The sequence below is a fragment of the Salvelinus sp. IW2-2015 genome, linkage group LG9 (genome assembly GCF_002910315.2).
Source record: "Salvelinus sp. IW2-2015 linkage group LG9, ASM291031v2, whole genome shotgun sequence".
Classification (NCBI taxonomy): Eukaryota; Metazoa; Chordata; class Actinopteri; order Salmoniformes; family Salmonidae; genus Salvelinus; species Salvelinus sp. IW2-2015.
The window spans coordinates 25,453,569-25,481,448 of NC_036849.1; the positions used below are offsets into that span (position 1 = coordinate 25,453,569).

General features: G+C 41.3%; 1 protein-coding gene across 3 annotated transcripts in view; it reads right to left on the reverse strand.

Moving 5' to 3' along the window:
* Window positions 1-27,880, reverse strand: part of LOC111968870 (zinc finger protein 658B-like) — a 42,988-nt gene that overhangs the window by 14,648 nt on the left and 460 nt on the right. For 2 of the 3 annotated variants that reach the window (XM_023994794.2, XM_023994795.2), the window contains exons 2-3: window positions 27,696-27,785; window positions 21,262-21,433 (exon numbers count right to left, since the gene is read on the reverse strand). In XM_023994794.2, the coding sequence (XP_023850562.1) occupies window positions 21,262-21,433; window positions 27,696-27,785 (262 nt within the window). Of the gene's footprint in view, window positions 1-125; window positions 2,681-21,261; window positions 21,434-27,695; window positions 27,786-27,880 lie in introns of those variants that run through there. The other variant, XM_023994793.3, reaches the window with a different exon arrangement.

Sequence of the window (27,880 nt, forward strand, 5' to 3'; positions counted from 1 at the left end):
CTTGCAAAGGAAAAAGCACTTGTTACAATAATGTAATCAAAGCTCACTAAATGAAATGTATCACACACAAATCAGCTTTTAGGGATACTGTCAAGACCAGAGGGACAAAAGTGAAGAAAAATACATTCAGGGTTAAAGAGCATTTAATAATTTTGTGAATGTTTGGTACTAAAACCACACAAATTATTCATAGTAGATTACTATTGAACTGCATAGGAAATCATATACTAAGTTTATTTTATATTATAACCACATGGATTGTTCGATTAAACTGTCATTAATAAAAAATAAAAAATTATACATCTGTTAAGCCAAATCAGTTTTGTATAGCATAAAAGTTTAAGCGTAACAATGTTTAGCTATAATAACTCTACATCAATCACTAACATTGAATTGGTTCAAATGTTTTCCCCATACTGGTACAATCCACATTCATTCCCACCGTTTAATTTAAAAACACACTTATGTAGAGGTGTACATTGATTGTTTAAGCGCTACCATTTGGAGCAAAGAGAAACTCTTGGCCCTACTGTCACATCTACTTCTTAGCTTTGACTACTGCATGTTGCTTGTGATGTTTTCTGGTGTTTCTTTTAAGTTACAAATCTGTGCAAAGTCCTTCTTGCAGTCCGAGCAACAGTAAAGCTTTTCTCCAGAGTGAACACGCTTGTGTTCTTTTAATACTGAAAAGATATTTCAACATTCAAGGTAGTGGTAGGACTTCTCTCCAGTCTGCACACACCAATGTTGCACTAGGTTGCTTAAGGTGAATGCTTTGCCACAGTCAGAGCAGCAGTGTGGTTTTATTCCAGTGTGTTGTATCTGATGACACTTCAAATTAGAGGGCTGGGGAAAACACTTCCCACAGTCTTTACACATGTAAGGCTTCTCACCACTGTGAACCCTGTCAACTGAAGTGATAATGCAAAACCCTTTCCACAACCAAGACTTCTCTCCAGTATGCAAATACTTATGACTTCAGGCCTGATGTGGTGGCATTTTTACCACAGTTGGAGCAATGGAACCGTTTTTCGCCAATAGGATTGGGTGTGTGTTTGGTTTTCCAAACCGGCCACAGGAAAAAGGCTGATCGTCTCTATGGAAAACCACGTCCACCTTCAAGCGAGATTTTGAAATAACATTCCACATTCAGAGCAGCATTACAGTTTCTCCCTAGTATGCATGCGCTGGTGGGTCCATAAGTTAGCCAGTTGGGAAAACATTTTCCCACAGTCAGAGCAACTGTAAGGCTTCTCTCCACTGTGCACTCTATGGTGTGTTTTCAGAAGAAACGTTGATACAAATCTCTTCCCACAGACAGTGCAGTGGTGGGGCTTCTCTCCTGTGTGTGACATTTTGTGTAACCTTAATCCTCCGTTGGAGGCAAAGGTCTTCTTACACTGACCACATGCTACTCTTTCTCCAGTATGCGTGTGCTCATGCTTTCTCAAGTCTCCCAGGCCCTTGAACTTCTTCTCACACTTAGAGCAGTGGTAAGGTCTCTCTCCTGTATGCACCCTTGTATGACCAGTAATTTCATGCAAGGTTTTGAAGCTCTTGTCACAATGAATGCAGTTATAAGGTTTCTCCCCAGTGTGTATTCTCATGTGTCTCACCAAGGGACCTGAAGAGGAGAAGGTTGCATCACAGACAGTGCAGTGGTAGGGCCTCTCTCCAGTGTGTATGCGCATGTGTACCACAAGATGTGCCTTTATGGTAAAGCCCTTCCCACAATGAGAGCATGGAAAAGGTCTTTCACCAGTATGTGACCGCTGGTGTGCTTTTACAGTGGATGCTGCAGAAAATCTTTTTCCACAGTCAGGGCAAGAGTAAGGCTTTTCTCCAGAATGAATGCGCTGGTGTATTTTTAAATTACTGAGACTGGAGAATGTTGTCCCACAGTCACGACACTGGTAAGGTTTCTCTCCAGTGTGCGTCCTCTGATGAGACTTTAAGCTTGAAGCTGACTTGAATCTCTTATTACAGGCTGCACAGTGGTAGGGCTTCTCTCCAGTATGATTCATTTGATGATACTTCAGGCCCGCTGATGAGCTGAAACTCATCTCACAATCAGGGCAAGAATAAGGTTTTTCTCCATTATGAGTAAGCTGGTGAGATTTCAATGCCTCGGATCTGGCAAAGCCTTGCCCACAGTCAGAGCACTGGTATGGCTTCTCACCAGTATGGATTCTTCTGTGTCTTTTCATAAGTCCTGCCGTAGTGAAGCCTCTCCCACAGTCAGGACAGGGGTATCGCTTCTCAGCGGTATGAGTTCGCCGATGTTTATTCAGATAATGTTGTGTTATAAAGTTCTTTCCACAGTCAGGGCAGCTAAAGGGTTTTTCTCCAATGTGTCTTAGCTGATGTTCTCGTAGGCTTCCCATGTGCTTAAAATTCTTCCCACATTCAGAGCACGAGTAAGGTTTCTCTCCCGTATGAACTGTCCGATGTACTCTCAAAGCACTTAAGATAGAAAAGTACTTTCCACAGTCAGAGCAGTGGTAGGACTTCCCTTTGTGCACTTTCTGATGATTCCTTAGATCTTTATAATTACTAAAACTCTTCCCACACTGTTTACAGTGGTGCATCTTAATTGTGAAAGATGTTTGTTGTTGTTTAGGCTTCGCTGATGTAGAGGAGCTCTTTCTGTTCTTCGGCTGTTTGCGGCTAGGGCTCCGTCCTGTGTGATTGAAACAGTCTTGGGTTAGATAAAAGAACAGATCAATGTCTTAGGAAGTTTCATCAAAGACAGATTAATCAAGAAAATCAAGCCATGTCGATTAATCCAAAACTGTATTAGGATATTTAAATCTGACAGTATTTAGTCCAGGATTAAAGGGAAACTGGATTTCCACGTCATCTTCAGCACAATACCAGTTAACATATGTGAAAACGGCACATTTCTAAGTTTTGTAGAGAAGTTCTACCCCGGTGACCATCAAAGGTTAAAACACTTTGTCGTGGAAATTCTACCTAAGCACACTCAAAGCAAATCTAAATGAATAATTGTTTATTGGAATGCTAGCGAGGTCACAGTCAAACTTAGATACATAAAGTCCCGTTCTGAAGTGAGCTCTCCAAAGGCGTTCCCCACATACGGCTACATAAAAACCAACAAACAGGATTCATTGGATCGGTTCCTACATGTGACTGGCTCCATCTCCTATCTTAACTTTCTGTGCATTCTGCAAGATGGTCCTAAGGAGGTGGTCATGACGCSCCCCCCCCCCCCCCGAACTCATATCTTTACCAAGCACAAGCAGGAACCAAGGATTGTTTATGACACAAAAGACAAGATTAACATTTTCAAGTCTGTCTTCACACAAGAAAATTTCCTTCACAATTTGTCAAACACCATGAGATTTGCGATGATGTGGGGAGCAAGAAAATACCCTCCCTTGGGCTAGAAACTTGTTACAGGTTTTGAAAATTACTTTTAAGCATACCTTATGTCACAGAGAAGCATTTTTTTGGGAGTCTTATCTTTTTAACCACAAACACCTTTCTCATATGTAGACATTGGTTTGGTGCTGGAATTGATTAAAGCAGGTTAAAAAGTGGAGGCTCTGCCCTTTAATCTGTGTCCATAAAACACAAAAACATGTTACTATATATTAGGGCTGGGCGGTATACCGTATTTTATGATACTGTATTGATACAGGGACCGGTTTGGGTTTTTACATTACCTTCTATACCGGTATTTGAATGTTTGGTTTGTTAAATGTGATACYCCATGTGTATTATACATTTTTATAGTTTACTTTGCTACTTGAGTCATCTCTCTTCACTCTTTCTCTTCTTGCCACTTTCCACACAGACCTAGCCACGCCCCCTGTCACTCAAGGAGCACATTTGATGTTCCTCAACCACAAGACATGGTCAATGCAGCACATGCAACAATGTTGATGACAACAATGCTGTTTTCACTTTGCTTCTTAATGTAAATCCACTAGCTTTCTATAGACACTATTAGTTTGTTACTTACATCAGCAAACCGTTAGCAAGTTGCCCTAAATCTTGTGAGATGCTAATTGTTAGCCGCTAATGCTAATAGCTAATAAATGTACTGAGTAAGAGCAAACGTAGCTAGCCAATACAGCCTGCTAATACCAGTGATGCTGTAGACCTAAATCAGCATGTTGTTTGTGCAACAGTATCTTCTAAATCAAAGAGGAATATGCAAAGCAAGAATATGTTAGCTACATGAAGTAGCTAAGAGAAAACATGCAATGTATCAACAAAGGTTGGGTAAGCTGTGTCGTCACTTCCTCTTGAACTTGCAGACGTGTTGCTGTGCGTTTTGTTGCCAACCTTACTTTGCTAGCTGACAACTTTACGTTTTTTACTTTTTAATTACCGTTTATATTTTRAGTTTTTCCCTCACAACTTTTTTCCCTCATTCAACTTTTTCACTCCGGACGCTTTATCTGGACATGGTTCGTCAGCACCTTCAACAGCCGAAGCTAAGTAGTAACATTAACATGATGCCTTCTAATTGCAGTCGCTGTACTCATAATATACAGGAGAACGATCGCCTTATGGCGAGGATAGCTGTGCTGCAAGCCCAGCTTCAGACGCAATCGTTAGGCAAGGGTAATTTCAGTGTAGGAAAGGATGAAACAGCGTCTGTGCCACCAGTAAGTACAGATAGTAGTATAAATCCCCCCCGCACAGTCCCCGCAGCCGGACAACTTTCTCATGGCTTCTGGAGGGAAATGCTGTAGGAATGGTCAACTGGTGTCGCTCATTCAGCCGACAGAAACTTTCAACCGGTTTTCCCCATTAAGTAGCGAGTCGGAGTCTGAGGCCGAGTCTTCTCTTGTCTCTACTCCTCCCGTTACGGGGTCTGAGACGCCGAAGCTTCCCACCATTAGCTCTGACAAATTGAAAACCCTAGTCATTGGCGACTCCATTACCCGCAGTATTAGACTTAAAACGAATCACCCAGCGATCATACACTGTTTACCAGGGGGCAGGGCTACCGACGTTAAGGCTAATCTGAAGATGGTGCTGGCTAAAGCTAAAACTGGCGAGTGTAGAGAGTATAGAGATATTGTTATCCAGGTCGGCACCAACGATGTTAGGATGAAACAGTCAGAGGTCAACAAGCGCAACATAGCTTCAGCGTGTAAATCAGRTAGAAAGATGTGTCGGCATRGAGTAATTGTCTCTGGCCCCCTCCCAGTTAGGGGGAGTGATGAGCTCTACAGCAGAGTCTCACAACTCAATCGCTGGTTGAAAACTGTTTTCTGCCCCTCCCAAAAGATAGAATTTGTAGATAATTGGCCCTCTTTCTGGGACTCACCCACAAACAGGACCAAGCCTGACCTGCTGAGGAGTGACGGACTCCATCCTAGCTGGAGGGGTGCTCTCATCTTATCTACCAACATAGACAGGCTTTAACTCCTCTAGGCTCCACAATGAAATGGTCCAGGCCAGGCAGAGGCTGTTAGCCAGCCTGACAGATTAGTGGAGTCTGCCACTAGCATAGTCAGTGTAGTCAGCTCAGCTATCCCCATTGAGACCGTGTCTGTGCCTCGACCTAGGTTGGGCAAAACTAAACATGGCGGTGTTCGCCTTAGCAATCTCACTAGGATAAGACCTCCTCCATTCCTGCCATTACTGAAAGAGATTCATACCTACATCTCAAATAGGGCTACTTAATGTTAGATCCCTCACTTCAAAGCAGGTATAGTCAATGAACTAATCACTGATCATAATCTTGATGTGATTGACCTGACTGAAACATGGCTTAAGCCTGATGAATTTACTGTGTTAATGAGGCCTCACCTCCTGTTACACTAGTGACCATATCCCCGTGCATCCCGCAAAGGCGGAGGTGTTGCTAACATTACGATAGCAATTTCAATTTACAAAAAAAAAGACGTTTTCGTCTTTTGAGCTTCTAGTCATGAATCTACTTAGCCTACTTCATCACTTTTTATAGCTACTGTTTACAGGCCTCCTGGGCTATACAGCGTTCCTCACTGAGTTCCGGAATTCTTATTGACCTTGTAGTCATAGCAGATAATTATTAACATTTTTGTGATTTTAATATTCACATGGAAAAGTCCACAGACCACTCCAAAAGGCTTTCGAGTCATCATCGACTCAGTGGGTTTTGTCAACATGTTCTCGTAGACCTACTCACTGCACACAGTCATACTCTGGACCTAGTTTGTCCCATGGAATAAATGTTGTAATCTTAATGTTTTCCTCATAATCCTGGACTATGCGGACCACCATTTTATTAAGTTTGCAATCGCAACAAATAATCTGCTCAAACCCCAAATAAGGAGCATCAAAAGTCGTGCTATAATTCTCAGACAACCCAAAGATTCCTTGATGCCCTTCCAGACTCCTTCTGCCTACCCAAGGACGTCAGAGGACAAAAATCAGTTAACCTTTTGTCAATAGGGGAGCTGTTAGCATTTTTTTTTTTTTACATTTCCAAATTAAACTGCCTCGTACTCAATTCTTGATCGTACAATATGCATATTATTGTTATATTGGATAGAAAACAGTTATAGTTTCTATAGGAGTTGAAATTTTGTCTCTGAGTGGTACAGAACAATTTCTACAGCACTTTTCATGACAGGGTTCAGATTTCAGAAATTTTTACCTCTGATCTGGGTCTGTTTATAAGGCACATGAATGCTATGAAGGAACCGACACTGCCTACGTCTTCCTCTGGGTGTCTGTACGTCATCACGTTTTCAATGAAATCGATGGGACGTTCACAGCCATTATAATGACAAAAATGTACAGAGACCCCTCTTTCTCAATGTGCGCCTCAAGCTTGAAGGCCATCGACCTGTCTCGTTCCAAATCGTTTTCTAACCAGGAATATTTCTCCGTCATGTTTTCAGTCGTTATAGTTGTTAAAAACATCATAATGTAGTGAATTTGAACCTTTTATATCAATTTATATCCGTTATGTAGTCGATTTTGAGGAATTTCTTGTTGTGCGTTCTGAAAGTTTGGACACACGTTTAGGGAGTCGGTCGTTGGTGATGGACATTTCGAAGGACAGAGACATCTATCGACCAAAAGACGTTTATAACATAGAAAGGATACATTGCCCAAGAATATGATGGAAGAACAGCTCAAAGTAAGCAATATTAATATGATAAACCGTGTTTCTGTCGAAATATTTTAAACGCATCATTCGCCATTTTGTTTGGTATAGCTTCACTTGGCCAACCCTGTATGAAAAGTAAGGATAATTTTAAAAATGTAAATCCGCGGTTGCATTAAGAACTAATTGTCTTTCGATTCCTGTAAACCCTGTATTTTTTAGTCAAGTATATGATTAGCTTTCAATTAAACTAGATCACTCTGATAGATGACGTCAGACATTGAGGCTTGATTTCCTAGTATTTTTATTGTGTAACCACGGTTTTGTATGGCTAAATATGCACCTTTTCGAACAAACTGTATATGTATATTGTAAAATGATGTTACAGGAGTGTCATCGGAAGAATTCTGAGAAGGTTAGTGAAAAAATTAATATATTTTGGCGGTGATTACGTTATAGCGCTCTTTGGCTGGAATCGATGCTCTGGGAACGTTTGTTCATGTGGTATGCTAACTTATCGATTTATTGTGTTTTCGCTGAAAAACGCTTAGAAAATCTGAAATATGGTCTGAAATCACAAGAACTGGGTCTTTCCATTGCTATGCTTTGTCTATTTTTATGAAATTTTTATGATGAGTAAATTGGTCATACACGTTGCTCTATCTAGTAATTCTAGTCGATTTGTGATGGTGGTGCAATTGTAAACTGTGATTTTCTACCTGAAATATGCACTTTTTCTAACAAAAACTATCCTATACCATGAATATGTTATCAGACTGTCATCTGAAGAGGTTTTTTCTTGGTTAGTGGATATCAATATCTTAGTTGACCGAATTGGTGATAGCACCTGAAGGAGTAAGAAACTGATGGAGTTAGAATAGTGGTGTATTTGCTAACGTGTTTAGCTAATAGATTTACATATTTTGTCTTCCCTGTAACACATTTTAAAAATCTGAAAGGTGTGCTTTATTCACAAGATCTGTATCTTTCATCTGGTGTCTTGGACTTGTGATTTAATGATATTTAGATGCTACTATCTACTTTTGAAGCTATGCTAGGTATGCTAATTAGTGTGTGGGGGGTGGGGTGCTCCCGGATCCGGGTTTCTGAGCAGTAAAAGTTAACCACCAACTGAGAACTCAATTTAACCTTGCGCAATACCCTAGATGCAGTCGCACCCATAAAAACTAAAAATATTTGTCATAAGAAACTAGCTCCCTGGTATACAGAAAATACCCGAGCTCTGAAGCAAGCTTCCAGAAAATTGGAACGGAAATGGCGCCACACCAAACTGGAAGTCTTCCGACTAGCTTGAAAGACAGTACCGTGCAGTATCGAAGAGCCCTCACTGCTGCTCGATCATCCTATTTTTCCAACTTAATTGGGAAAATAAGAAGAATCCTAAATTTATTTTTGATACTGTCACAAAGCTAACTAAAAAGCAGCATTCCCCAAGTGAGGATGGCTTTCACTTCAGCTGTAATAAATTCATGAACTTCTTTGAGGAAGATCATGATCATTAGAAAGCAAATTACGGACTCCTCTTAAAACTGCGTATTACTCCAAAGCTCAGCTGTCCTGAGTCTGCAAAACTCTGCCAGGACCTAGGATCAAGAGAAACACTCAAGTGTTTTAACTATATCTCTTGACACAATGATGAAAAATCATGCCTCTAAACCTTCAAGCTGCATACTGGATCCTATTCCAACTAAACTACTGAAAGAGCTGCTTCATGTGCTTGGCCCTCCTATGTTGAACATAATAAACGGCTATCTATCCACCAGATTCGACCAAACTCACTAAAAGTGGCAGTAATAAAGCCTCTCTTGAAAAAGCCAACCTTGATCCTGAAAATATAAAAAACTAAAAATCGGCCTATATCGAATCTTCCATTCCCTCAAAAATTTAGAAAAAGCTGTTGCGCAGCAACTCACTGCGTTCCTGAAGACAAACAATGTATACGAAATGCTTCAGTCTGGTTTTAGACCCCATCATAGCACTGAGACTGCACTTGGAAGGTGGTAAATGACCTTTTAATGGCGTCAGACCGAGGCTCTGCATCTGTCCTCGTGCTACTAGACCTTAGTGCTGCCTTTGATACCATCGATCACCACATTCTTTTGGAGAGATTGGAAACCCAAATTGGTCTACACGACAAGTTCTGGCCTGGTTTAGATCTTATCTGTCGGAAAATATCAGTTTGTCTCTGTGAATGGTTTGTCCTCTGACAAATCAACTGTACATTTCGGTGTTCCTCAAGGTTCCGTTTTAGGACCACTATTGTTTTCACTATATTTTACCTCTTGGGGATGTCATTCGAAAACATAATGTTAACTTCACTGCTATGCGGATGACACACAGCTGTACATTTCAATGAAACATGGTGAAGCCCCAAAATTTCCCTCGCTAGTAGCCTGTGTTTCAGACATAAGGAAGTGGATGGCTGAAAACTTTCTACTTTTAAACTTGGACAAAACAGAGATGCTTGTTCTAGGTCCCAAGAAACAAAGAGATCTTCTGTTGAATCTGACAATTCATCTTGATGGTTGTAAAGTCGTCTCAAAATAAACTGAAGGACCTCGGCGTTACTCTGGACCCTGATCTCTCTTTTGACGAACATATCAAGACTGTTTCAAGGACACTTTTTTTCCATCTACGTAACATTGCAAAAATCAGAAATGTTCTGTCCAAAAATGATGCAGAAAAATTAATCCATGCTTTTGTTACTTCTAGGTTAGACTATTGCAATGCTCTACTTTCCGGCTACCCGGATAAAGCACTAAATAAACTTCAGTTAGTGCTAAATACGGCTGCTAGAATCCTGACTAGAACCCAAATTGATCATATTACTCCAGTGCTAGCTTCCCTACACTGGCTTCCTGTTAAGGCAAGGGCTGATTTCAAGGTTTTACTGTTAACCTACAAAGCGTTACATGGGCTTGCTCCTACCTATCTTTCCGAGTTGGTCCTGCCGTACATACCTACACGTACGCTACGGTCACAAGACGCAGGCTCCTAATTGTCCCTAGAATTTCTATAGCAAACAGCTGGAGGCAGGGCTTTCTCCTATAGATCTCCATTTTTATGGAATGGTCTGCCTACCCATGTGAGAAACGCAGACTCGGTCTCAACCTTTTAAGTCTTTACTGAAGACTTATCTCTTCAGTAGGTCATATGATTGAGTGTAGTCTGGCCCAGGAGTGTGAAGGTGAACGGAAAGGCTCTGGAGCAACGAACCGCCCTTGCTGTCTCTGCCTGGCCGGTTCCCCTCTCTCCACTGGGATTCTCTGCCTCTAACCCTATTACAGGGGCTGAGTCACTGGCGCTCTTTCATGCCGTCCCTAGGAGGGGTGCGTCACTTGAGGGGGTTGAGTCACTGACGTGATCTTCATGTCTGGGTTGCGCCCCCCCTTGGTTGTGCCGTGGCGGAGACTTTGGGGCTATACTCGGCCTTGTCTCAGGATTGTAAGTTGGTGGTTGAAAGTATCCCTCTAGTGGTGCGGGGGCTGTGTTTTGGCAATGGGTGGGGTTATATCCTTCCTGTTTGCCCTGTCCGGGGGTATCATCGGATGGGGCCACAGTGTCTCCTGACCACTCCTGTCTCAGCCTCCAGTATTTATGCTGCAGTAGTTTATGTCGGGGGGCTAGGGTCAGTTTTATATCTGGATACTTCTCCTGTCTTATCCGGTGTCCTGTGTGAATTTAAGTATGCTCTCTCTAATTCTCTCCTTCTTTCTCTCCCTAGGACCATGCGTCAGGACTACCGGGCATGATGACTCCTTGCTCTCCCCAGTCCACCTGGCCTTGCTGCTGTTCCAGTTAACTGTTCTGCCTGCGGCTATGGAACCCTGATCTGTCCACCGGACGTGCTACCTGTCCCAGACCTGCTGTTTTCAACTCTCTAGAGGCCGCAGGAGCGGTAGAGATACTCTTAATGATCGGCTATGAAAAGCCAACTGACATTTACTCRTGAGGTGCTGACTTGCTACACCCTTGATAACTACTGTGATTATTATTATTTGACCATGCTGGTCATTTATGAACATCTTGGCCATGTTCTGTTATAATCTCCACCCGGCACAGCCAGAAGAGGACTGGCCACCCCTCATAGCCTGGTTCTGGAAACCTCTTTCTCAAGCTAAGGAGCCGGATCATGTTCTACGTATGTGTTATTTTACGCACACAATTATTCTACGTAGCTCTCTTTATTCAGCCTCTTCTGAAACATGACAATGTAGCCGATGTCTCTGCCTCATATCTGAACTAAAAACCCTATGGGGATTTGAACAAACATTACCAAAAAGTATATATACACAGTAACMTCAGAAAGTATTCATCCCCCTTGACTTATTCCACATTTTGTGTTACAGCCCGAATTCAAAGTGGATAAAATTTACATTTCTCACCCATCTATACACAATAGCCCATCATGACAAAGTGAACAAATGTTTTTAGAAATATTTGCAAATTGATTGAAAATTAAATACAGAAATATCTCATTTATATAAATAGTCACACTCCTTTGCCATGACACTCCAAACTGAGCTCAGGTGCATCCAATTTCCATTGATCATCCTTGAGATGACACTACAACTAGATTGGAGTCCACCTGTGGCCAACTCAAATAGTTTGAAAATGATTTAGAAAGAAACACACCTGTCTATATAAGGTTCCACAGTTGACAGTGCATGACAGAACAGAAACTATACCATGAAGTCCAAGGAACTGTCTGTAGATCTCAGAGATATAATTGTGACGAGTAATATCTGGGGAAGGGTAAAAACTATTTCTAGAGTGTTGAAAGTTTRCAAGAGCATGGTGGTCTTCATCATATGGAACTACCCAGACTCTGCCTAGAGCTGACCGTCCGACCAAACTGAGCAACAAGGACCTTGGTCAGGGAGGTGACCAAGAACCCAATGACCAGTGTTCCTTGGCTGAGATGGGAGAACCTGCCAGAAGGACAATAGTCTCTACAGCACTTTACCAATCTGGGCTTTATGGGAGCGTGGCTAGATGGAAGCCACTCCTGAGAAAAAGGCACATGACAGCACGCCTGGGGTTTGCAAACGATCTTAGACTGGGGTGAAGATTTACATTCCAGCAGGACAATGACCCCATGTATACAACCAAAGCAACAGTGTAATAGCTTCAGAACAATATACAGAAAATGTTGAATAAGTCAAGGGGTATGGATACTTTCTGAAGGCAATGTATTATGAAGGATACAACCTTCTGTCTCTTGTAACGGATATTGCAGTTGCAAGTCCCTACACATCGCATTGAAGAAAAAACAATCTACGTTGTGTGATGTAGGCTAATTTTTATAGTCGCTGCCATATCGAAGCCACTAGCCAGACTTGCCTCCTATAGCCAATGTTTGCAATGATGTCTGTATCTTGCCTGTGTTTGATATGCTGCCTAGATACATGCATGTAACTTCACACAAAAAAAACTGTTTTAACCACACACAGGCCCTATAACTGCTACTTCGCCTTTCAATGATCACGAAAGTACAGTGGTTGTCCTTTAAAAGTTGTCATATTGCAGCACACCTTGCAGGCTGCTGCAGCATTCTGTGGCACGTTATCTAATTTTCAGAAATGTTTTCTGTTAAAGCAAGTTAGTGCTAGTTTGAACACCAGATAGCATCTGAGAAGCATTTGATGGTCTTCCAAATAGGCATTAGCAGAGAACTTAAAAGCTTTTTTTGTAATAACATAGTACAGTTGAAGTCGGAAGTTCACATACACCTTAGCCAAATACATTTAAACTCAGTTTTTCACAATTCCTGACAGTTAGGATCGCCACTTTATTTTAAGAATGTGAAATGTCAGAATAATAGTAGAGAGAATTATTTAATTTCAGCTTTTATTTCTTTCATCACATTCCCAGTGGGTCAGAAGTTTACATACACTCAATTAGAATTTGCTAGCATTGCCTTTAAATTGTTTAACTTGGGTCAAATGTTTTGGGTAGCCTTCCACAAGCTTCCCACAATATGTTGGGCGAATTTTGGCCCATTCCTCCTGACTTAGCTGGTGTAACTGAGTCAGATTTGTAAGCCTCCTTGCTCGTAAAAGCTTTTTCAGTTCTGCCCACAAATTTTCTATAGGATTGAGGTCAGGGCTATGTGATGGCCACTCCAATACCTTGACTTTGTTGTTCTTTAGCCATTTTGCCACAACTTTGGAAGTATGCTTGGGGTCATTGCCCATTTGCAAGACCCATTTGCGACCAAGCTTTAACTTCCTGACTGATGTCTTCAGATGTTGCTTCAATATATCCACATACCTTTCCTCCTCATAATGCCTGTCTCTTATACACATCTAGATGTGTATAAGAGACAGGGGCTATGTGATGGCCACTCCAATACCTTGACTTTGTTGTTCTTTAGCCATTTTGCCACAACTTTGGAAGTATGCTTGGGGTCATTGCCCATTTGCAAGACCCATTTGCGACCAAGCTTTAACTTCCTGACTGATGTCTTCAGATGTTGCTTAAGGTCTGTCTCTTATACACATCTAGATGTGTATAAGAGACAGGGTCTCTCCTGCAGCAAAGCACCCCCACAACATGATGCTGCCACCCCCGTGCTTCACGGTTGGGATGGTGTTCTTCGGCTTGCAAGCCTCCCCCCTTTTCCTCCGAAAATAATGATAGTTATTATGGCCAAACAGTTATATTTTTGTTTCATCAGACCAGAGGACATTTCTCCAAAAAGTACGATCTTTGTCCCCATGTGCAGTTGCAAACCGTAGTCTGGCTTTTTTAATGGCAGTTTTTGAGCAGTGGCTTCTTCCTTGCTGAGCGGCCTTTCAGGTTATGTCGATATAGGACTCGTTTTACTGTGGATATAGATACTTTTGTGCCTGTTCCCTCCAGCATCTTCACAAGGTCCTTTGCTGTTGTTCTGGGATTGATTTGCACTTTTCGCACCAAAGTACGTTCATCTCTAGGAGACAGAACGCATCTCCTTCCTGAGTGGTATGACAGCTGCGTGGTCCCATGGTGTTTATTCTTGCTTACTATTGTTTGTACAGATGAACGTGGTACCTTCAGGCATTTGGAAATTGCTCCCAAGGATGAACCAGACTTGTGGAGGTCTACAATTTCCTTATTGAGGTCTTGGCTGATTTCTTTTGATTTTCCAATGACGTCAAGCAAAGAGGCACTGGGTTTGAAGGTAGGCCTTGAAATACATCCACAGGTACACCTCCAATTGACTCAAATMATGTCAATTAGCCTATCAAAAGCGTCTAAAGCCATGACATCATTTTCTGGAATTTTCCAAGTTGTTTAAAGGCACAGTCAACTCAGAGTATGTAAACTTCTGACCCACTGGAATTGCTATACAGTGAATTAAAAGTGAAATAATCTGTCAGTAAACAATTGCTGGAAAAATTACTTGTGTCATGCACAAAATAGATGTCCTAACCGACTTTCCAAAACTATAGTTTGTTAACAAGAAATTTGTGGAGTGGTTGAAAAACTAGTTTTAATGACTCCAACTTCCAAGGATTCTGAATTGTTTGCCATCATTAGACAACTTTGTTCCAATATTTCTGTAAATCAGTGATATTTATTCCCATAGGAATTTGTTATGGATCCATAACTAAAACAACATCTGCATTTTGAAAAAGTACTTTTTATCATTATTTTATTAAGGAAATCATAAAGAAGCTGATGGAAGAAATACTGTACTGTACAGTATATGCCTTTACATTTGGAAGCATTTAGAAGACAAGCCACCTGCATTTGTTTATTAGGCTACTGTGCAGTCTGACAAGTAAACAAAGCCTACAGTACATACTGTAGTAAACATGGGAAAGTGCCTAATTCCTTACATAAGGGAGAGCAGGCCATGTCCTGACTTTCTCGGTGACCTCAAGTACTCATTAACTCTTGTCTTTAATGCCAGTCATGGACAGAAACTTCTGAGACAGTGTTAATGAACACCCAGAGGTAAGCCACATTTGCCTCGGGATCCATCCCAGTTTTCTGTGCCCGCTCGTGGTCTCTCTCTTTGGTTACACATCCTTGGAATAGCAGAACAGCATAACGGCACCAGCCACTGTTCACCTCCTATTGATTGCGCTGCGGTTAATGCCAGTTTGTTTTTTAAATTTCATTTTTGTTTAAACTAGGCAAGTCAGGTAAGAACAAATTCTTATTTACAACGGCCTACCCCGGCCAAACCCGGATGACGCTGGGCCAATTGTTCGCCACCTTATGGCACTCCCAATCACGGTCGGATGTGATACAGCCTGTATTCGAACCAGGGACTGTAGTAAAGCCTCTTGCAACGAGATGCTGCGCCACTCGGGAGCCATGACCAATATATATATTTCCCCCCCCCAGAACATTAACCATGTGTAGGTAGATGTGGAAAGGTAGATACAAATGAGGGGGGGGGGGGTTACACCTAGCTCAAGTTGTCACACCTAGTTCAGCTATTAGGCAATTCTTTAGTAAAGGTTGAATAATAGCCTATTGTTCAGTTAATATCCCAGCCTGCTGCGCTTGTGAAAAACTAATAACCCTTTCCACATGTTAAAGATTCCAATTGATACAAGTGTTTTTAGCCACAATCTGCCCCAATTAATACATTTGGGCACAGTCGATAGCGTGCTGGACTTCAGGCTAGAATGTTGAGGGTTTGAAACCGGCTCCCTGCTTGTTTCATTACATTATTATGCCGGTCTCAGAGCAAATAGCCTGGATTGTTACTCCCCCATCTCGTTCCTCGCCCTCTTCCACACGTCATTCTCCGCCTGAGTGGCTCACTTGTGGGTGTGCTGGCAGGATATGGCAGAATCTTCGGTTGTGCATCTAGAATTCAGCATAGCAAGTTTGTATGAAGGTCTGGTTATTCACGGGCAAATAGTAACATGCTCTAAACCGCTCTGGTAACAAACTTTGCTGCCCTGTTTTCAATCGTCCACATGGCTGGGAGAACCTTCTCAGATTAATGCAGATGAAGGGAGTTAGATATGCATAGGAAGTGCAGTGTACTGTTTTTTTCTGTATATATGAATTACAAATCAGCCGTTACTTAAATCATGTTTCTAGTCTATTGCATAGTTACAACGTGTAATCATGATGTCCCAGGAGTGGTAAACACTTGAAGTATATAATTGTAATACATACATGCAGACACAGCATCATTCAAAGAATGGCGTTTGATACACCTAGTATTGTATATGACTGAAAAAAAACTTGCTAAATAGCGATTTTCATAAATTAAACAAATAAAATATGCACAATCATTTGTCTCTACATTAACTAACATATTCCTCTCAATTGTACATTTTTTGCTTGACTTGTTATGACGTTATAATTACTTACATTTGCTTCCACAGTAATGTTTTGTCAGCCATCTTTACTGAGGATCAGCAGGGACTGGTGGCTTGCGTTAAATTCATCATTGGAACCACTCGATTTGAGTGGTCATAAAAACCTTGGGACCCAAATGCATAATGAGTGCTCTAACTCCCCCTTGTGGTGGCTTGGAGCAATGAAGCCGTGACGTTGAATACCTCTAAGCCCCGCGGTGTAAGCTCGCAACTTTTAAAGGAGGAACCACTGTAGCCTATTGAACGATCTAGGAAGCCGAGTACATATCCCGACCGGTAACCAGACTGAAAATGCACGAGTTCATTTTGCGTCGCCCAATGCCCCGGGTGGGTGGAGAACTCACTTCAGGTCCAATGGAATGGTCTAAAATGTGCATACTCCGCCGACATGAGGCAGGGTGCGATGCAAAACAAATTTGTCCAACGATAACAGCCCGTGATGTATGGGCGTAATCGGAGTTTGACAGCTGTCAAACTCAAACATCAAGCGTATCACATGTCAAGGGGATGACTACAATACAAACCCAGCTACCTGGGGGGTGAACATTGTAACATTCCAGCAATGGTGTCTTGGAGTTGAGTCTGGATATGCAAATTATACACACTTACATGCTGTGATCACAACATTCCAAGATCAGAATGACAGTTTTACCGCAGCGATTCAATAAAAGTGGATAAAGCTAAATGATTACATCTTACAAGGTTTTTCAATCCAGTTGTGAAGTATTCAACAATACAGTTGGTTTGTCTACACAGAGGCAAATAATTATCTTCTAAATCCAAAATAGTTCATCTGAATACAAGGTCATTCAATATTTCATGACTTGCTTGTTTTTTTTGCTGTATGTGTTATCACTGGCGGGAATGTAGACAGTATAGGCCTATTCTCAGAACATGTTCTTTAGAATCTTCAAAACATGCTTATGTTGCAATACTGTTACGACACCAAAGCTTGTACGAACATATTGATCACAGGGCCATAGCCAGGGTCTGAGTTTTAGTGAGGTCCAAATCTAGATATTTTTTAAGTTAAAGCTCATTTACTGCATTTCTATACCATTTAAAAACTCTAAAATGCTTTCTGTTACCAGAAAAATACTTTAACAAAAGGTGAACAAATAAGTTTGCTTTACAGATTTGTTGTTGCAGATTTAAAGCTATTTTCCTGAAATTCTACACATTTTGCCATGACTTATGCCATGTTAATTTGATATCTGAGTGAGAATGACTAACAAAATTAAAATGGGGTCCCCCCTGGAGGTCAGTGCCCTGCCAGTAATTCGGCCATGATTACTACAAGGTAAGATAGCTGGCTATAGACTAATTTACCAATCTAAAAAATGTTAACTGACATGGACTAATTGGGTGACTGTCAGTGAGCGACATAACAAGAGGAAAACTGCTGATACACAACCAAGTTTCAAAATTGCACTTTGTGTATTCTACTATTCTAACTCTCAACAGTAAGTTGAGACCCCAACAGTTCCCCCAAAACTATTTATAAGATTTTTTATTCTGAAAAATGACTGAGGTCCGGACATCGGTTTCCTCATATGTAGCTACAGCCCTGGTTGAACATGTATCTTGTGTATAGCTGCATCTAGCCTAACACGCAAACCACACTGGCCATGTTGAGTGCGCGACAGTTGCTAAATAAATGTGCACATACATGTTATTCAATCATTTTACACACACTGCTCACATGCATTAACGAGCATCTTCATAGCCATAGCTTGGTTCTATTGGAGATGCACTACAAGTCACCCCCTTACTGGATATCAGGAAGATAAATAACCCACATGGGTTTAACTAACTAAAAAATAGGTTTGCCATTTTATCTGTGGATGAATTATCAGAGTAGAGAAACACACTTGTGTGACTCCTGGTAAGATCTCTACAAATAACCAGCTAATAAGTGGACCACATGCATGTCAGATAAAATAACAACTCAATGTTCCTTAACTCTTCTTGAACTGCACTGTTGTATCGATCTGCCCCTAAATTAAAATATTTGATTCACAATAGCTTTTGGTATTTTCACCTGCGTGTCATGATTAGAGGTCGACCGATTAATCGGAATGGCCGATTAATTAGGGCCGATTTCAAGTTTTCATAACAATCAGTCATCTGCATTTTTGGACACCAATCATGGCCGATTACATTGCACTCCACGAGGAGATTGCGTGGCAGGCTGACTACCTGTTATGCGAGTGCAGCAAGGAGCCAAGGTGCTAGCTAGCATTAAACGTATCTTTAAAAAAACAATCACTCTTAACATAATCACTAGTTAACTACACATTGTTGATGATTTTACTAGTTTATCTAGCTTGTCCTGCATTGCATATAATCGATGCTGTGCCTGTTAATTTATCATTGAATCCGTGGGGCGACGCAGAATTGGCCTAGCGTCGTCCGGGTTAGGGAGGGTTTGGCCGGTAGGGATATCCTTGTCTCATCGCGCACTAGCGACTCCTGTGGCGMGCCGGGCACAGTGCACGCTAACCAGATCGCCAGGTGCACGATGTTTCCTCCGACACATTGGTGCGGCTGCCTTCCGGGTTGGATGCGCGCTGTGTTAAGAAGCAGTGCGGCTTGGTTGGGTTGTGTTTCGGAGGACGCATGGCTTTCGACCTTCGTCTCTCCCGAGCCCGTACGGGAGTTGTAGCGATGAGACAAGATAGTAACTACTAACAATTGGATACCACGAAATTGGGGAGAAAAGGGGGTAAAATTTAAACATTTTAAATAAAAAAATATATATCATTGAATCACAGCGTACTTCGCCAAACGGGTGATTTAACAAGCACATTCGCGAAAAAAAAGCACTGTCGTTGCACCAATGTGTACCTAACCATAAAACATCAACGCCTTTCTTAAAATCAATACACAAGTATATATTTTTAAACCTGCATATTTAGTTAATATTGCCTGCTAACATGAATTTCTTTTAACTAGGAAAATTGTTTCACTTCTTTTGCGTTCTGTGCAACAGAGTCAGGGTATATGCAGCAGTTTGAGCCGCCTGGCTCGTTGCGAACTGTGTGAAGACCATTTCTTCCTAACAAAGACAGCCAACTTCGCCGAACGGGGGATGATTTAACAAAAGCGCATTTGTGAAAAAAAGCACAATCGTTGCACGAATGTACATAACCATAAACATCAATGCCTTTCTTAAAATCAATACACAGAAGTATATTTTTTTAAACCTGCATGTTTAGTTAAAAGAAATTCAGGTTAGCAGGCAATATTAAACTAGGGAAATTGTGTCACTTCTCTTGCGTTCATTGCACGCAGAGTCAGGGAATATGCAACAGTTTGGGCCGCCTGGCTTGTTGCGAACTAATTTGCCAGAATGTTACGTAATTATGACATAACATTGAAGGTTGTGCAATGTAACAGCAATATTTAGACTTATGGATGCCACCCGAAATACGGAACGGTTCCGTATTTCACTGAAAGAATAAACGTTTTTTTTTTTTTACAATGATAGTTTCTGGATTTGACAATATTAATGACCTAAGGCTCGTATTTCTGTGTGTTATTATATTATAATTAAGTCTATGATTTGATAGAGCAGTCTGACTGAGCGGTGGTCGGCAGCACCAGGCTCGTAAGTGTTCATTCAAACAGCACTTTACTGCGTTTGCCAGCAGCTCTTCGCAATGCTTCAAGCATTGCGCTGTTTATGACTTTAAGCCTATCAACTCCCGAGATTAGGCTGGCAATACTAAAGTACCTATTAGAACATCCAATAGTCAAAGGTATATGAAATATAAATGGTAGAGAGAGAAATAGTCCTATAAATCCTATAATAACTACAACCTAAAACTTCTTACCTGGAAATATTGAAGACTCATGCTAAAAGGAACCACCAGCTTTCATATGTTCTCATGTTCTGAGCATGGAACTTAAACGTTAGCTTTTTTACATGGCACATATTACACTTTTACTTTCTTCTCCAAAACGTTGTTTTTGCATTATTTAAACCAAATTGAACATGTTTCATTATTTATTTGAGACTAAATTGATTTTATTGATGTATTATATTAAGTTAAAATAAAAGTGTTCATTGTTCATTCACTATTGTTGTAATTGTCATTATTACAAATATATATATATATATATATATAAAAATCTGCCAATTAATCGGTATCGGCTTTTTTTGGTCCTCCAATAATCGGTATCGGCTTTGAAAAATCATAATCGGTCGACCTCTAGTCATGATTGCGTCTGATGGGGACAGACAAAATCAACATGTGCACGATGACACGCGCATGGCCGGTGTAGTCAGCATGCAACTCCTCTTGAAAAAAATAACAATCAACTTATGCTTAATAGCCTGAGGCGATTAAACGTGCATAGTTGGAACACATCGACATGTCTTTTGTGTACAACATTCATCGACGATCAGGGAGGAAGCGGCAGCGAAGCACGAGCAGCCCCCAAGCAACAGCTGCGTAGGTAGCGGAGTAGACAGCAGCTACGTTAAAAACTAAAATCCTGCACATGCACAGAAATCTCAGTATCTTTAACCACGGAACATTTGGGTTCCAGAAAAATCTGCAAAAGTAGTCACGCCGTATAAAAAACGGTAAGGATCCGATGGCTTCAATTCAAAACAATGGAACAATTAAATTACATTTGTTAACTCTTATATCTTCTAAAATTAAGGCACATAAATACTTTCCAAGCACTTTTATCTCAGAATTGTTATTATAAAGAACACAACTTATACAGAATACCCCAAAAATATATATATARATTTTGACCCAGTTTGGCACATTGAATAGGCTGCTTTTTACACTACTTCATAACAAATACACTTACCAAGAGGAATTGAAGCCTCAAATCCATTCTCCTCTCTTTCACATTGTCTGAAACGGCCTCCCAGTAATTTCCTGCAGTCCTCCAGTATCACTGAAACCTTTCTAAGAGTCGGCAGGGGTGGTTTGTCTTTTGCGTGATGGGGCGGAGTTATGCTGAAGTTGTCCTTACAATCCTGGAGTGAAGGGCGGGAAAAAACATTTACTGTAAGTCATCTACAGCGCTCTCCAGAATAATTTGGGCTGTATACTCCTGTAGAGAATGGAGACACCAAAAGCACAGCAGGTATATTTCATACTGTACATAAACTTATTGTGCAAGTATCATTCAAAGAGGATAATATTCATTCAGATGAGATGTCAGGGCTAACCATGCAGATGGAAAGACGCCTCATTGTGTCCGTGCCATTATGGCATCTGTGACGGCATGGGCAGAGCCATTAAGGCAATCTCCATTTTAAAGTACTACATTTTCTTCACAATTGGCTGATCCCTTCTGATGACCTGGTTAGACAACCTAACTTAGCAGGCGTAAAAGAAACGCCTGAAACTAGATCCCCCACATTCTGGTCTTGAGGAGAATAAAATAARTGTCGGGGGAGGTTCTCTTCTGCACTGTTCAACCAATCCAGTAAATGTGGAGGAGTTAATATTGTCGCCTTGTTAAAGTCCAAAAACAGAAGTCGCGTCACAGGGTCTCWTCCATTTCCCTGAAAACCGGAACACCTGGTTGTTGACGACCAACAGGGTAGGTTAGACATGACTCCAACAGGGTCACCAGGAGGGATCAGCCAATGAAGTTGGAAGTCCCACCCAGTTGACTACATTAAAACGGTGGAAGCCCTCAATAGATAGCAATAGTAATGGTGTCTTTTTGTAGGCATCAACTCCGCCATGGTTCGTTGGACAAACCCTATGGGGAGGGTTTTGGGATAAACAGCAAAAACAATCTGAGGTTAACAGAGGATTAAAATCTCTTATCCTTTTAGTTCTATGAGATAATATCAGTCAGTTAAACATGATCTTTATTAATTATGAAGCCTGTGCTTTTTTTGATTACATAAATGCTTCAAAATGTAAAACAAGTGATGTATGAGATCATCTTCATAACTTAACATTTTGTTCTATGTGATCATCTTCATCAGCAAACATCACTTGTTTTACATTTTGAAGCATTTATGTAATCCAAAAAAGCACAGGCTTCATAATTCATAAAGGTCATGTTAACTGACTGATATTATCCCATTGAACAAAACATATAAGATCTTCTAAACTTCTTAACCCCAGACATTTTTGGGGGCATTTATCCCAAAAACCTATTCTTTCCCCCATTTGAATGGCTGAACAAATCAGAGGTAACCCATTTCCGCTTTTTAGGACTACAAGCTGGCGAGCTCTGTGACACTGCCTGTGCCAAAACGGCAGGGTTTCCCAAACTTGGTCCTCGGGACCACAAGGTCTGCATGTTTTGTTTTCTGCCCTAGCACTACACAACTTTGATTAAAATAATCAACTCATCATCAAACTAAAGCCACTAAAGGCCTCTATCATTCTCTATGGGGCTAACAACCTTTATATATATATATATATTCAATCTATGCTAACAACCAGATTTTTCTTTCTAAATATTCACAGCATGTGATTAGCATTAGCTTCATGGCAGCAACATTAAGACTGACGTTTTCCAATTTTACCTTCAAAATAAAAGTCTGCGGTAAAATGCTGTGTATGATACYAAATCAATAGTGCACAATGTTCAAATGTTACCACAAATCTAAACTAAAGAGTTACTACTTTATATAACAAATATTATAAGGTGAGGCACATTGATAAATGGTTGGAGCTTAAGTAAATAACAGTATTTTACAGACCCTATTGATCTAGTGCAAGTCTACACTGAGTATACAAAACATTAAGAACACCTGTCTTTCCATGACATAGACCAGGGATATTCAACTCTTACCCTACGAGGTTCGAAGCCTGCTGGTTTTCTGTAATACCTGATAAGGAACAATGAAATACAGTGGAACGGACTTCGAGGTCTAGGACATCCAGCCAATGTGTCAACTGTGGGACGCATTGGAGTCTACATGGGCCAGCATCCCTGTGGAACGCTTGACACCTTGTAGCGTCCATGCCCCAACGAATTGAGTTTGTTCTGAGGACAAAATGGGGGTGGTCCTACTCAATATTAGAAAAGGTGTTCCTGAGGCCTCCCGAGTGGTGCAACATCTAAGGCGTCACTACAGACCCGGGTTCGATCCCAGGCTATCACAAGCGGGAGAGCCATAAGGCGGTGCACAATTGGCAAAGCGTTGTCCGTGTTAGGGGAAGATTTAGCCGGGGGGCTTTACTTGGCTCATCGCGCTCTAGCGACTCCTTGTGGCGGACCGGGCGCCTGCAAGCTGACTTCGGTGGTCAGTTGAAAGGTGTTTCCTCCGACACATTGGTATGGCTAGCTTCCGGGTTAAGCAGGCTGGTGTTAAGGAGCGCAGTTCGGCGGGTCATGTTTCGGAGAACGCATGACTAGACCTTCGCTTCTCCCGAGACCGTTGGAGTGCTTCAACAATGAGACAAGATCGGAATTGGATATGACGGAATTGGGAAGAAAAATGGTAAAATAAAAATACATTAAAAAAAAGGTGTTCCTAATGTTTGTTTGTTTGATATATGTGTTATTATTTGGATGACTCTGGTCTAAATACCCAGCAGCCATTTCTACTTCACCCATTCCATTTGTCCAAGCACCAGCTGTCAGAGCAGCTCACAGATCACTGCACCTGTACATAGCCCATCCAACTACCTCATCCCCATACTGTATTATTTTTTGCTCCTTTGCACCCTAGTATCTCTACTTGCACATTCATCTTCTGCACATCTATCACTCCAGTGTTTAATTGCTAAATTGTAATTATTTTGCCACTATGGCCTATTTATTGCTTTACCTCATTTGCATACTGTATACAGACTTTTTCTCTATTGTATTATTGACTGTATGTTTGTTTATGCCATGTGTAACTCTGTGTTGTTGTTTGTCGCTTTGCTTTATCTTGGCCAGGTCGCAGTTGTAAATGAGAACTTGTTCTCAACTAGCCTACCTGGTTAAATAAAGGTTAAATAAAAAAAGACAATTTTTTWAAATAGACATATTTGCTTATGGAGAAAAAAACTATTTTTACATCGGCACATAGGCCGATGTAAAAGTGGGGTGAGTAGTACTCAGTAGGGTCTGTAGAATCTATATATGGTGTCATTTCACAGGGCTCTGAATAATATAGAGTATTGCCAGCCTTTTACTGTCTTCAAATACTGTAGCTTAGAATGGGGTGCCAGGACACTATACGATACATAAAATATTATTTGTGCCGATGTAAAAGTAGGGTAGGGAGGAGTACTAAGTAGGGTCTGTAGAACCTGTGGTGTCATTTTATGGGGCTATGAATAATACGGAGTGTCGCTGGCCTTTTACTCCGCCCATTACATTGGCCACAAAGCAAAGTATTCTGACTCCTTGACTTTTCCCACATTTTGTTACGTTACAGCCTTATTCTAAAATTAATCCCCCCAAAATCCTGAAGCTAGAATAGGTTTTTAGAAAAGTTTGCAACAAAAAAAATACACCCTTTACTCAGTACTTTGTTGAAGAACCTTTTGCAGCGATTACAGCTTCGAGTCTTCCTGGGTATGACGCTACAAGCTTGGCACATCTGTATTTGGGGAGTTTCTCCCATTCTTCTCTGCAGATCCTCTCAAGCTCTGTCAGGTTGGATGGGGAGCTGCACAGCTATTTTCAGGTCTCTCCAGAGATGATCGATAGGTTTCAAGTTCAGGCTCTGGCTGGGACACTCAAGAACAGTCAGACTTGTCCCAAAGCCACTCCTGCGTTGGCTTGGCTGTGAGCTTACGGTCGTTGTCCTGTTGGAAGTTGAACATTCACCCCAGTCTGAGGCCCTGAGCGCTCTGGAGCAGGTTATCATCAAGAATCTCTGTACTTTGCTCAGTTCATCTTTCCCTCGACCCTGACTAGTCTCCCAGTCCCTGCCTCTGAAAAACCCCACCGCATGGTGCTGCCACCATCATGCTTCACTGTAGGGATGGTGCCAGGTTTCCTCCAGACGTGACACTTGGAAATCAAGCCAAAGAGTTCAATATTGGTTTCATCAGACCAAAGAATCTTGTTTGTCATGGTCTGAGAGTCCTTTAGGTGCCTTTTGGCAAACTCCAAACGGGCAGTCATGTGCCTTTTACTGAGGAGTGGCTTTTGGCCGGCCACTCTACCATAAAGGCCTGATTGGTAGAGTGCTGCAGAGACTGTTGTCCTTCTGGAAGGTTCTCCCATCTCCACAGAGGAACTCTGGAGCTCTGTCAGTGATCATCAGGTTGTTGGTCACCTCCCTGACCAAAGCCCTTATTGGTTCCAAACTTTTTCAATTTAYGAATGACGGAGGCCARTGTGTTCTTGSGGACCTRCAATYCTGCAGAKATGTTTTGGTACCCTTCCCCTGATCTGTGCCTCGACACAATCCTGTCTCGGAGCTCTACGGACAATTCCTTCTACCTCATGGCTTGGTTTTGCTCTGACATGCACTGTCAACTGTGGGACCTTATATAGACAGGTGTGTACCTTTCCAAATCATGTCCAATCAATTGAATTTACCCCAGGTGGACTCCAAAACAAGTTGAAGAAACATCTCAAGGATGATCAATGGAAACAGGATGCACCTGAGATCAATTTCGAGTCTCAAAGCAAAGGGTCTGAATACTTAGGTAAATAAGGTATTTCTGTTTTGTATTTTTTATCAATTTGCAAAAATGTTTAATTAAACTGTTTTTGCTTTGTCATTATGGGGTATTGTGTTTAGATTGATGAGGGAAAAAAAWAAWWTAATCAATTTTAGAAAAAGACTAACGTAACAAAATGTGAAAATGTCATGGGATCTGAATACTTTCCGAATTCACTGTATATAGATTCTACAGACCCGACTGAGTACTACCCACCCCACTTCTATTTCGGCACAAATATTTTTTCCTGTACAGTGCTATATTTGTACCATAGTGTCCAGACACCTCATTTTAAGCCGTTTGACAACAGTGAAAGGCCGGCAACACTGTATTATTCACAGCCCTATGAAATGACACCATATATACATTCTACAGACCCTACTGAGTATTCCCTACATTACTTTTACTGCAGCACCCAGAATAGATTATGCTCTATTAGCCAATATGGCCAGCAACACTCCGTATTATTCAGAGCCCCGTGAAATGACCATATATACACTGAACAAAATTATTAACTTAACATGTCAAATGTTGGTCCCCTGTTTCATGAGCTGAAATAAAACATCTGTGACATGTTCCATACYCACAAAAAGCTTAGTTCTCTCAAATTGTAAACAAATCTGTTTACATCCCTGTTAGTGAGCATTTCTCCTTTGCCAAGATAATCCATCCACCTGACAGGTGTGGCAAATCAAGAAGCTGATTAACCAGCATGATCATTACACAGGTGCACCTTGTGCTGGGGACAATAAAAAGCCCCTCTATAATGTGCAGTTTTGTCACACAACAATGCCATAGATGTTTTAAAGGAGCGTGCAATTGACATGCAGACTACAGGAATGTCCACCAGAGCTGTTACCAGAGAATTTAATGTTAATTTATCTACCATAAGCCACCTCCAACGTCATTTTAGAGAATTTGGCACTAAGTCCAACTGGCCGCAAAACCTCAGACCACGTATATCCAAGCCAGTCCAGGACCTCCACATCTGTCTTCTTCACCTGCGGGATAGTCAGAGGCCAGCCACCCGGACAGCTGATGAAACTGTGGGTTTGGACAACCATTGAATTTCTGAACAAACTGTCAGAAAACATCTCAAGGAAGCGCATCTGCATACTCGTCGTCCTCACCAGGTTCTTGACCTGACTGCAGTTTGGCGTTGTGACCAACTTCAGTGGGCAAATGCTCACCTTCGATGGCCACTGGCACGCTGGAGAAGTGTGCTCTTCACAGATGAATCCCGGTTTCAACTGTACCGGGCAGATGGCAGACAGAGTGTATAGAGTTGTGTGGGCTAGCGGTTTGCTGATGTCAACGTTGTGAACAGAGTGCCCCGTGGTGGCAGTGGGGTTATGGTATGGGCAGGCATAAGCCAATATGTATTCCATATACAATGATTAGCATTGGGCATTTATTTGACCATGGAAGATGTTCTAAACCCAAAATTTTATGCAAATGTCACTTAAATATGAACAAATATTAATAATGGTGAATGTTTAGATAATTACTTTACATGTATCATAAATAAATACAGGTTAATTATAATTTTGTACTATTACGGGGGACTTATATTTGGACAAATTTCTGAAATTCCGTAACCCGGAATTACTTTTTTAGTGTTGCCGACGCAACGCTGATGTGAATAGCACTGCTTACATTAGCCTTGGAGAGAACGGAATCTTTGGAGTCTCTGTCCTGAAACGCTCCATTCATCAGCCTATACAGGAATCCTAGTGCAGTGTTCTCCTGTTGCAGAAAACATTAGTTAAAAGCATCATAACAACAAACAAGACAAAGGAAACCATCAAAAGTGCAACAGAGTAGCACGATCAAACCCTCAC